Genomic DNA, 13,100 nt, shown 5'->3' on the forward strand with positions numbered 1-13,100 from the left:
TCGATTACAATTTATTCTTTGTAGATAACTGCCAACTCTATCTGTCCTCGTAAAACCGATTTTTTTTATTTCCATCGATTATCTCCATTTGTTAATGACATATTCTAGATCAAAAATAATATCCTAACATGGTTGGACCCATTTAAGGCCGTCGGTTACGAAAACGCGAATACACGACCGTTCTCGGACACGTCGCCGATTGGAAGCTGATATATGGCCGGGTAACATCCTTGCGCTGGTGCCCCTCCATGAAGAAGACCGCGACGGCGGCGGCGGCGGCAGAGGACGACGCGACCCCCCGAATCCTTTCACTGGGGAACATCTTCTTCGCGGATGCATCTTCTTAAACCTTAGTCAGACGTTTTCGTCAGTCCACAACTAGTCGCAATGAAGGGTGTTAGTGTTTTGTTGATTTTCGGTGAGTAGATAGACGATCGACCGAACATCATGAATGATTTTTTACTTACCACCAGGATACCACAGACGTGTTTGTGTTTCGTTTCATTCATCTAATATGTTATTAAAATATATCTAAAGATATTTAAGATAATTTATTTTATCGTTTTTCCTTAATGTCAAATATAAATAAACTGAATAAAAACATTCTGCTATAAATAAACTAAAAAATTATTAATTTACTTAATTATTTATATATATAATAGTTACTTATTACTGTTATTTTAAATACTGTTCAACTATTTTATTATGATCTATGAGTCGTTTAATTTCTTGTCGTAATATACATCATTTGATGAATTTAATGGTCCATGGTCATGTATATATACTTCGGAGACTGCTGTATGATATTGGATAGATTTTTTATGTTTCGTCTTTGATGTCCTCTAAATTTTTAATGAAAAGCTCTTAATTTAAAACGTAAAACTTTTATTATTAAATCTTTCAACTATACAAAATATCTTAAGTTTGTTGAAAGTTCTGAAAGCTGAAATTTATTGTTAAATTTAAAAAGGCCTGAGCAAGAATTATAATTTTTATTTTCTATCTTTGATCTTTCAACTTTGAACACATATAAGATAGATAAATAAAAATATCTTATATAATATTTTGACTCTAGCTTGTTGAAATTTGTGAAAAACTTTCATTGTTCCATTACAAAAAAAAAAGGTAAATTTCTTATTGTTATACTATTATAATATTGATTGTATATCATATTATTTTTAAATTATAAACAATTCCATTTTTAATGTTTAAGTGTTTGGTTTAACATAATAAATGCGCTGTCACATATTTCTATGAATATTTTAGAATACTCTTTCTTTTGTTTTAATATTAATTAAACACATTATTACTGAGTGTATTGTTAGTTCTTAAATATTTTTATGGATATTTTAGCTTGATACTGTGTTTAACTTATTTATTTAGTTATTCATTTTATACCAGTCCCCTTCATATTAATTATTGTGTTGTATTTATTTGTTTTTATCTTTCGGTAATGATAATTGATATATTAGTATTGGTTAACCTGTTGCGTGTACATTTTTTTTGTAAAAGAATAATTCACTATATTTCTATATGCGTATTTAAGTAGGAATGAATATCATTGGTTTTTGATTGATGACTTTTTAAAAATCTTAGTGTATTAAAGCCTAATTCAAGGTTATGATGAATTATTTTTTAGAAGATTAACTCAATAAACTGATAAATCTATTTACTAACTGCAATGATATTTGTCAGTTATTTTTGATTAATTACTTAAAGAAACTTAATGTATTTTCCGTAACACAACAATTTTTTATATTATTAGATTATTACTGTTATTTTACAAAATACTTCTCAATAAATAACATTTTATAATTGACGTATATGTTTCCAAGACTTTTTTTTTATTTATAGTGAAATATTTTTGTTCAATTTTTTATAAAATCTATAGAAAATTATTTGTACAGCACCGAACTCAAGAGAGGTGAAAAATGGGATTTAATATTATTTATCATGATACGATAACTATTTTTTCTTAATTTTTCTAGCCGCTGAAATTAATTTCATAACGAAAAACCTTGGAATTTCCTTTGACGCTCAATGATTTTCAATGACAATTTTCTTAGAATTAAGTGCTAAAAGTATAGTTTCTCGCAAATAGTCCGACCAAAATTGTATTTACTTCGAATTTAAATATAATTTTATTATGGTTATTATTTGTGCAAGATTTCTTTTGTTGTCTGAGTTGTCTTACCTTATGTGTCATGTGAAATTATACAATTATTTAAAATTAAACAAAACATAACCAAAATATATACAATCAAACTTTTGTCACTTAATGTATTGATTTAACAAAATATATTAATTGAGTAGTTATTCTAGTTATTGGCAAGGGTTGCTATTTATGTTTCAAATGGTTTGATACTTTTGAGTCTGTGGCATGTTCTGGTATTATCCGTTGTGTTACTTTAATATTGACATGATAATGGAGTCGTCATGTCTTTTTACAATTCTCTTGATTTACTGAGTAACAGTCGGTATCTGAAGGTCTCGGTATAAGTTATCATTCTTGTAGTATGTGTAGCAATGGAGCTACAATATTTCTCAGAATTTTGTTCTACAAAACTTTTAACTTTTCGCGAAATATCCCCATGATTGAATTCCCTATATCCACATAGTTTTCAATACTTACTTGCATAATAGCAATTTATTATGTACTAGTAATTATGGTTTTCTTACAATTAACTAATACGTTTTCCTATATTTTAATTCCAGACCTTTTATTTTTTCTTTTTTACGTGTTCCTTCCGGCGAAGTATTGCTATATGGAATTAAAAAATTTCATTATTTAAGTTGATGTGTGATTTTTTGTGTTTTCGTGATGGACGTTCATTTGTCCGTTCGACTTTTTCTGAATTTCCCCTTCTGAATACTTCTGAAGAACAAATAGTCGTATTCCGATCAGAAATTAACGTCCAGCATTGCTCCAACAGCAGTGTCAATACGTACTTCATCCGCGAACATTTGTTGGGTTTGGTGAATCTTAGAAGGCCCATACAGTCGATTTCTATTTTATTTCGAACCCATGCCCATACAAGTTTTGATTTAAGTAGGAACGAAAACATACTTTTATTTTACTCAAATAATTTCAATTGAAGAATAAGTAGTGGTGACGTATTGGACACACAGAAGCCCGAACATTGCTAGAGATCTGTCGGTATTTTCAGCTAAAGGAATTCTTCCCATCGTTTGAAAACAAACACTTGATACAGTTGTTATATCAATTTTATTACTTTCAATAATGTTAAATTTACAACAAATATTACGGATGACCCTTGGCGATATTTGATGGTCTTTTCAAGGTCAGTTATACAAATCGAAACCCTCGTATTAATATTATATCTATTCTGTATCTACTATCGATTCTTACTTCTTACGTTTTGACTTCCTTGAGGTATGTTCATGTTATGATTATGAGCATACTCATATCGCACTTCTTTCGTGCCTTGTGAAAGCGAGCCGTGAACCTTTAACAAAACGTAACAGCTTAGTTAAAGAGAAAATAAGAGAGCAATTACGAAATAACAGATGATGCAGGCATAGTGTCCAAAGGTGAATTTTTGCGGTGTCTTTACGAAATACGGTTAGTTGCTTTTGCAAAGTTGTTGTCATTTAAGTATAACGAACATTATTATTTATGTCATTATTATGTTCCACAGAATTAGCCAAAAAGGACTCAATTAAACCTTTTGTTTAAAAGATTATTAGGATATTGTGGATATCCTTCTTCTCTTGCTTGTGTTTCTTAAGTGGTCTTCTAAATCTCCACCAAAGCAACGTATCACAGTCTGCTAATATACACTCACCCTTATTCAAAAACCCTATCAGTTTTTAATTGGTTATTGGTCATGCTTGATGATGAATTGTTCAGTCTTATTTACAAACAAAGAAAAATCTTAAGGCACATATAATACATATGTTTACATATATACATGTTTTTATCAGATATTCAACAAAAAATTCTGTTGGTGATATTTCTAAGTTAATATGTCAATACCAAGAAAGATAATTGTATAACTCGCCAGCTTCATTAATGGAGTATTCTGATTAAAATATGTCCAGGGTGTTTGGAAAAGGGCTGAAGTTATAGTTTCGAAACCAGGAAGACCACCAAATAAACCATTAATATCCAAAATATTTAAAAAAACTCCGGTTAAAAATGTTAAAACCAATCATAGAGAGAAAATATCTAATACCTGTACATCAATTTGGTTTTATGAACAAACATTCCATTGACCAACATTTGACCAGGTGCATAAAATAACAGACATTATTGCAAAAGCCTACGAAGAGAAAAAAGTTTATGCAGTTATATTCTTGGACATAGTACAAGCCTTCTATATAGTCTGGCATAAGGGCTATGTATAAACTCTATAAAATGTTTTCGATGCAATGCATTGAACTGTTAAACACTTACATCTCAGCCTGAATGTGTAGAGTTAAACAAGGAAAGGCTTATTCAACAATGAAAGAAATAAATTCAGGTGTACTACAAGGCAGTGTTTTGAGTCATGTTCTTTACTTACTCTATACATGTGACATTTCACAAATAGAAATTGTTACTGTGAATACATTTCGAGTTAAAATACAAAAAAATGGATTGGTTTTTTGGAAGAAAATCTGAATTATTATGTACATAATTAGTTGCTGCTCTATAATCAAATATTAAAACCTATATAGACTTATTGAATTTAATAATGGGGATGTTTTGCAAGAAGTAATATTGTGGAAGCATTCAGATTCCAATTGTCATAGAAGATATTAAGAAATTCTTAACAAAACATGAGGAAATACACCACTCCCATATTAACACTGAATAAGGACGCAGGCTCAAAAAACCAAACCGTGTGATCTTGTGTAATGAGGTGTACTAAATGGTAAAAACTCTGAAGAGTGCCACTAACTTTTATTTTTTTAGAGACTGAGTAAGGGTCAATGTTTCTTCCTGGATAAGTACTTAGTTGTAAGTCACTGTAGAGACAAATTATAGTTAGCCGGTAACGACTAGTAATACTATATTAATAATAAAAATATGTTAATGAGAATAATATAATATATTTTAGTTTGAGAACAATTAAATTAAATGCAATTCGAGAGCAAGCTTTCTTTGTTCAATTTCGTCACTTATCATATGTAATAACGAAAATATGTAATATATATTCCGAAAACTTTCGTTTTCAACTGACGATTATGCGTCAGCCGCGTGTTTTTCGTCAAAAACACCGACCAATAAAATAATTTTTTCACCGCTAGGCGAATATTTATGCAAATACAATTTTTTTAACCTTATATAACAGTCAGCCGGTTTCTACTTTTCGGGACGCTCAGTATCCGGCCATTTTCTAGATTCCAAAATCTATTTCCGAATTCTCTCGACTACCATTGTTTCGAGCCTAATAACCGAAACAATTGACAACGTTGGCCAGTTGCGCCATCCGAATAGGATCGCTGAATTAAAATTAATTATAGAAAGCAATGATGCTCCTAAGAAGTAGAAACGTGATGTTATTCGAGCTGGTTTTGTGCTTCAAAATGTCGTTAATTTAATTTGGGTTTTAAATTTGATGATTGGTATGCAAATGTTGTATAATGGAGGGCTTTTTTCAATTTACGCAAGATTGGAAATTCTGATAAATAATAGAGTCATTTTTGTTGATGAATGATTGTTTAGATGTTTAGATTTGCCTTAGGTTCTATGTTCGACTGTATATTTCTTTTCATTTATGTTCATCGATATCTCCGTCAATTGTGGACCGATTTTCAAAATTCCTTTTTTATTCGAAATAGTGAACTTCCGAGGTGGTCCCATAGGTACCAAGTTTGATCGTGGGATTCGGAAAAATCGAGGAAAACCCTCAAATTTAAAAAGCACGTACAATATTTTCACATATTTGTTATCTAAAATAATCAGATATTTGTGTATAATGTTATTGCTGAGCTGACGTGAAAGAAGACCCAACTCTTCAACGGTTAGGAGAATATTTTTTTAAATATTGTGGGGATGTACGGACAGCTAATTGTATACTTTGAAGTTGTTATGCTGATGATGAATGCGAGGACCAGACTGTTTACCCTTCAGAGGTTTTGACGAGTTTTTATAGTAAGGGTTTGCTTACCAAAGTCGTTGAAGAGGTGCCAAAGCCATTCAGTTTGTTTTAACCAAATCGTTGTGTTAATCATAGCTAACCATATTATATGGGAAGCCGTAGATCTATTGTAGGCAACTGCCTCCTTAGTGTAATGGATTCTATCCATACCCATATATAAGTTTAGGTCACACGCGGAGCACGCGAGTTCGATTTCGGGCGAAGGTAACGATTTTTGTTGCTCTAGTTAGGGTACAACATTTGTCAAATCAGCTCTAACCGTTCTTTTTTTTTCATCATTATTGATTCCTATTTTTCCTCATACGAGGTGTACCTTTACCTAACCTACATATTGTAATAAAATAATCGCGTAATTTATCGAGTAGATATCTAACACTAAAAAGGGAAAAATAACATATTTAAAAACAAAATTGAAAGGACTTCAAAAATAAATAAGGAAATAACTAAAAAGTAAAAAATAATGAAACTTAACACAAAATTTTAAGACAAAAATAAAGTTTCAAAATGAAATATGTACATAATAATCGTTGTAATATCTAAATTAAAATAAACAAAAACCATATTTAACCTATCTACTACACGTATTTTATATTCTACTATATACACACAATTTAGCTTAATACCTAGTTAAACCTATTTTTCTATATACAATATTATTTTAATTACTACCAAATAATCAGTCTGAAGTCGGTGCCAAGCCCAAACAACACAAAATTAACAATATAATTTTGTGTCATATACACCATAAATCAACTATCATCAAAGCCATCAAAATACAACAACCATAAAACTTCTACTCTTGATAATTAGAAGAATCACATTTTCGTTACAAATAGCCAGGTGTATGTATGGAGAACACCAAAAGCCTACTATCCGGACTGTGTGCTTCCCATAGTCAAGCAACTCCTCCTCATTCACATTACTTCACATTATTGGCCGGATTACTGTGAATGAATCTCTTGACCTTCTGATGTTCTTACTATGACTAGTTTATTGCTACCAAACATTGCCACATTCCAGATAATGCAACCAGGTTTACTCTTGGTTTGAGCAGCATCAGAATATCATAAAACTTCTTGGACAGCACAATAGACAGACATCAACATAATTGAACTGTTATGGGGATTTTAGAGCAGTGAGGAGTAGATTTCCCTGGTCAACATCATTGAAGCAATTGGTGAATGTTTTCGTATTAAAATTGTGTATATGTCATCATTGTCCATTCCCTGTTTATGAATCTTGGGTAAGATATGATGATATCCTCTATAATATTTATGGGAAGCTACAAAATATAGATTTTGAACAGAAATTAGACAAAATTTTATTATACAAAATTAATAATGTCTAATAGATTACGGCTTATGTTTTGTTTGTCATATTTTATATGCCTCTGCCCTGGGCAGTAGAAAAAGTACAGCTGGCAGTCCACGAAATCTACAAATGGACGAAAGATTGGAAAATTCAACTTAATATCTCCAAATCTGTTCATGTTAATTTTACATTGCGGCGAAATAATAAAAACGTAATTATGTCACTCAATGGATGCCCGATTCCTTAAGCAGAATCAGCTAAATCCCTCGGAATCCATCTTGACGGTAGATTAAATTGGAAACATCATGTTAGACAAAAAGCAAAACACATTGGAACCAAAATAAAACAACTATACTGATTAGTCGAAAGATACTCTCAACTTGATCTAAAATCAAAGAGGTTGATTTATAAGACAATCATAAAACCAATTTGGACCTATGAGGTGCAAATATGGGGCACTAAAATTCATATCAACTAGGCGTCCAACGTTGTCAAAACAAAGTTCTTCGATTGAGTACCAATGCCTACTGCTACGTAACCAACGAAGAACTGCACGATGACCTGGAAATCAAATTGATTTGCGAAATTATCCAAGATTTTGTCTTGAAACACGAAATAAGATTACTAAATCATACTAACGTAGAGGCAATACAATTGCTTGACAGCGCAGGATGTCAGAAGATTGAAACGAACCAAACCATACGAACTTATATAAAGTGTGTACCTTTAGTGTAAACTATAGCTTAAGTTATTATAATTTTATAATTGAGGAATACATATTGATGTATTTTCTCGCACTCGTCTTGCTTGTGAATTAATCCAAGTACAAATGAAATGTACTAATAAATTAATTTATAATTAGATAGCACTAAGAGTATCTAATAAAGTTGTCATCAAAAAAATTATATTCAAATACCCAATTACCTACATTCTTGAATATTCTGTTTTTAATAGTTTTATTGAACATATTACTTCTCAGTCATATAATCGACTACGTATCAACGACGTAATCCATTACATTATCGTGTTTATCATCGACTTTCACTAATTGTATTCCGTGGAAAACGCATCACTGACCTTTAACTTCTATAACCCGTTACATTACGTATCACACAATCAGTTCGGATCAGAACAAAAGCTCCTCGAATTTCCTCATTGTCCGTTGCCTCTTCTGCGGTCGGGATTATTTAACATACTGCAGGTTAAGATTCTCGCCACGAACATGCGAAACGAAGATATCGCATAGTACAAGGCACCTCATTAGCGGAGTGTTTTTCCCGTTTACGTAATGGCTTTATTATCGTATTCCAAACGTCGCCACTTGCGGTTCACAAATCGAAAAGGACATCTGCGCTATAGCCTGTGAGAAACGCCGTTCGAACTGTTGTTTTTAAGGAAAGGTCGTAAGTTGTTTACGATTTATTGATGGGACGAGATGTATATGGGGACGTGCAGATATGTATACTATCACAATTAACGGGTTTTATATGTTAACGCTTTTTTAAGTTACTAAATATAAATGAGGACTGGAAACTATATCTGATTCTTCAGCGCTTCTGCTGATGTCTGATATTTTTGATTATTGTTAATTAAGTTTTGAATTTGCCAGGGAAATTATTAAGGAAGTTAATAGGCTAGATTACGTTATCATTTATGATATGTTACGAATCACTTATGGTTGATAACAACACTTGTGGCCTTAGAAGAAGAGAGAAACTTTATTTAAAACCCTGGTCTTTTATACAGTCTCGATACAAATTACAGTGCCCTCTCCTAACTCTGGTTTCTCTTTTCTATACTGATTCTTGTATCGACACAAATCATATATTTAACAAGATGACTGTAATAAAGTATCACAAAAATATTGATTTATAATAATAATATATTATAGACAAATTATTTAATATAACAGGTCAATTAATAATATAACATAAAATATAACAGAAAACCAGGTATAACTATACAGTAACAGAAGCTAACATGTCAATTGAAAATTTCCCGACCCCTTTTTTGGCAAATTAGTTTTTTTTTATTCAGCATAATTCCCTTCAAGGGTGATACACTGATTATAGCGACCATCAACCTTTTCGATACCATTTTTGTAGTACGATTTGTCCTTTGCTTCAAAATAAGCCTCAGTTTCGGCGATCACCTCATCTTTCGACGAAAATTTCTCTTCAGCGAGCATTCTTTTGAGATCTGAGAACAGGAAATAGTCGCTGGAGGCCAGATCTGGAGAATACTGTGGATTAGGAAGCAATTCGAAGCCCAATTCATGTATTTTTGACACGGTGTATTGTCTTGGTGAAACAACACTTTTTTTTTCTTCAAATTCGGCCGTTTTTCGGCGATTTTGTTTTTCAAACGGTCCAATAACGCTATGTAATAGTCGCTGTTGATGGTCCTTCTTTTTTCAAGGTAGTCAATGAAAATTATTGCTGGCCGACTGTAGCGTTTTCTCAAGCTTTGGAGCGGGTTCATCGTGTGCAGTCCACTCGGATGACTATCAATTGGATTTCGGAGTGAAATGGTGGAGCCAGGTTTCATACATTGTCACATATCGATGCAAAAGCTCGGGTTTATTACGCTTGATTATCTTCAAATACTGCTCCGAATTATCAACTCGTCGTTGTTTTTGGTCAAAAGTGAGCTCGCGAGACACCCACTTTGCACTGAGCTTTCTCATACCCAAATATTCGTGAATGATATGATGTACACGTTCAGCTGATATCTTTAGAATCTCTGCTATTTTATTTAATTTCAATTTACGGTCATTCAAAATCATTTTGTGGATTATTTTAATGTGTTCGTCGGTAATAACCTCTTTTGGATCTCCACTGCGTTCACCGTCTTCGGTGCTCATTTCACCATGTCTAAACTTAGCTACCAATCCTTGATGGTTGATTTTCCTGGAGCAGTGTCTGGAAAGGAAACTCGGCATCAAGCCAAGTTTTTACTTTAACTGTATTCTTTCCCTTCAAAAGCAATATTTTATCAACACGCGAAATTCCTTTTTATCCATTTTTTCACAATAAGAAAAGTTGCTTCACTCAAAAATTTTATAATTCACAAACTAATGATCCGACGGTTGTCAAATCTATACACGCGTCTTTTGAGGGTTAGGGCTAACTAAAAAATATATGGATTTAATTCTAGTAGTGCCATCTATGTCACAGGCCGGGGCCTTTTCAATTTACCTGTTACTTTAAACTTTTATTTAAAGAAAATGTTTGAATTATATACACTTAATGATAGATGTTTGATTTTCTTAAAATTTTAGCAGCTCTGTGAAACGAAATAGCATATTGGGTACTGTATCAAATTTTCTTGTAATATATGGTAAACAAAATGCGCAAATAGTAATTTTAAGGTTCATTTTAATAATACCTTGACATTCTTATAAACAGGTACAGCTACAATTCTACATCAAGTAGTTTAGATAATTTGTATTTAGACATGTTTTAACATGTTAAATTCTCCTATGAATTCTTAAATTATATTTCTGCTCGTTTTCTACTAGTTTTAGCTTAGAATTTTACTTTGCTTGAGTGACAACATTTTGGTTCACATTGTACGTAAGTATTGTTCGAAATATTTAAAACTTTTCTATGTTATTAAGTCCATTATTAAGTATTTCATAGGTGAAAATAATAATTGATAAACAATTTTTAGTAAAAATTTGATGAATAAATAAATATTTTGATGAATCAAAACATAACATTTCTTTAATAAAATTTGTGGTATTTAAATTCTTATTAGAAAACTTATCTTGAGACTGTTTCACTCGTAAAACGTCAAAATGTTACTCAACTAACAACCTAACATTTAATATTTGATCACGATCGAGTATATTTGACTATATGACACATACCTGATACATTTACGATCATTTATCGTCTTATAATTTTAACGATTAGTTACATAAGAGAAAACCGCTATTATGAACAAATATTTTTATTGCCTTTTAACAGAAACTAGATTAACTAGTTTAGTTAAATTTTATGTATATAATTATTTCAAGCTAATATATTAACCGATACAAATTTGATACAAAATATATAAAATACTGTTTTGCTTTATTCGTAAAAGTTGCATGCTATGTAGCATATTCAGGTTAAGCTACTCTTGATTTAAAAAGAAAACAATAAGAAAAAGTCTGGTGCTGTTAAATCCGGAGATCTGGCTGGCCATGCTATATCATTGAACAAGCTGTGTGTGCTGTGGCCCCATCTTGCTGAAGCCATATGTCTTCTAGTCCTTGCTCTTCGATTTCAGGAACAAGCAAGTTTCGAATCATATCTTGGTACGGTTCAACAGTAACAGTAACTGCAACACCTTGGTCATTTTCAAATAAATAGGAATCAATAATGTTTCCAGAATGATTACCACACCATAAAGTTATTTTTAGTGGATGCAATGATGTTTCATGAATTAATTGAGGATTATGTGTTCCTCAAAACGGACTGTTCTGTTTATTGACGTGGCCATTGGGAAGAAAATGGGCTTCATCGCTCATTATCAATTTAGACGAAAAATCTTCAATTTCGCCAGACAGCCTTAGGATTGCATTACTGTACTCAACTAGTTGATCAAGATCTCTCGGTAGCCATTTTTAGACCAATTAATTTTTGTACGGGAAGATTTTCAATCAGTTTTCAAAATTCGCCTTAAACTGCGTGCAGAAATATATAACTGGGAACACGTTTTCAGCGGTACGAGACGTCCGTTGTCTTCAAGAACGAGGGCTGTCTGCTGTCGTACCGCACTGTCGAGAATTTGCATGTAAACGATAAATTGTGGTTTTGCGATGACGCAATTTTCATTAATAGAACGATTATTCTCAATAAATATTATCACTATTTCTTCTCGCTCTTGTGGAGTATATTTAACCATAATAAAATTAGGAAGATTTACACAACACAATGGTTAAAGCGAATCTGACCTAAACGTCACATAACCAAGATACGTACGCAATCAAAGTGGTAGCTGGACTTTTGCCCCACCTATAAGTAAATCCATTACGGATTCCAATTTGGAGGAAATAAGCATTTTCAATATTTTTCATCCCATTCAATAACTATTAGGTAGATTTATGTTCGTATACACCGACTTAACCATTCATTATAACATTTAAATCGTTGAAATCAAATCCAACCGCTATGATATAAGAATTTGATAGATTGCTATTGAGATTTTATCCAAAATAAACAAAGAAAACAAACTCAACCAGTTCCTCACTCACTTGGATTGTCCAAACATTTAATTCCAATCCCATCCATCTAGAAGATCCTTTTTATTTAAGACAATTTCAAAGTACTAAACGCCGATATTAATTATTTCCTTTTAATAAACGATCATAAATTGTTAGTTCCATGAATCGATCTTAAACATTCTTCGGATTGGGCAATTTCCCATCAATCGTCTAAAACAAATTTCTTAGGCATATTTTACGTCGTGTGTAATTAAGAATTTCGTAATAGCTTTGATGGATTTCTACCAATAAATTTAAGAATTTAGTTATTTTCAATTTGGTCCGCATCGGCATAGAACAAGTTTATCAACCTCGATATTTAGGTTGGTGATTCTGTGTGTTACACTTTCGATTCTGTCAAGATCCACTCAAGTTTTGGAATTCGGATGCAGCGAAAAAGACGTATGAATCAATTAGCCGTGTGCTAGTTG

At 32.0% G+C, this 13,100-nt stretch overlaps 1 protein-coding gene across 1 annotated transcript in view; it reads left to right on the plus strand.

Moving 5' to 3' along the window:
- The first annotated feature begins 237 nt into the window (after positions 1–237).
- LOC143199579 (uncharacterized) overlaps positions 238–13,100 on the plus strand; it is a 34,755-nt gene continuing 21,892 nt past the window's right edge. The window contains exon 1 of the mRNA XM_076409502.1: positions 238–418. Within this exon, the coding sequence (XP_076265617.1) occupies positions 388–418 (31 nt within the window). The 5' untranslated portion in view covers positions 238–387. The remainder of the gene's footprint in view (positions 419–13,100) is intronic.

Source organism: Rhynchophorus ferrugineus, unplaced genomic scaffold (genome assembly GCF_030347505.1).
Source record: "Rhynchophorus ferrugineus isolate W39M unplaced genomic scaffold, kcgeb_rfMv2 rfM7, whole genome shotgun sequence".
NCBI lineage: Eukaryota > Metazoa > Arthropoda > Insecta > Coleoptera > Curculionidae > Rhynchophorus > Rhynchophorus ferrugineus.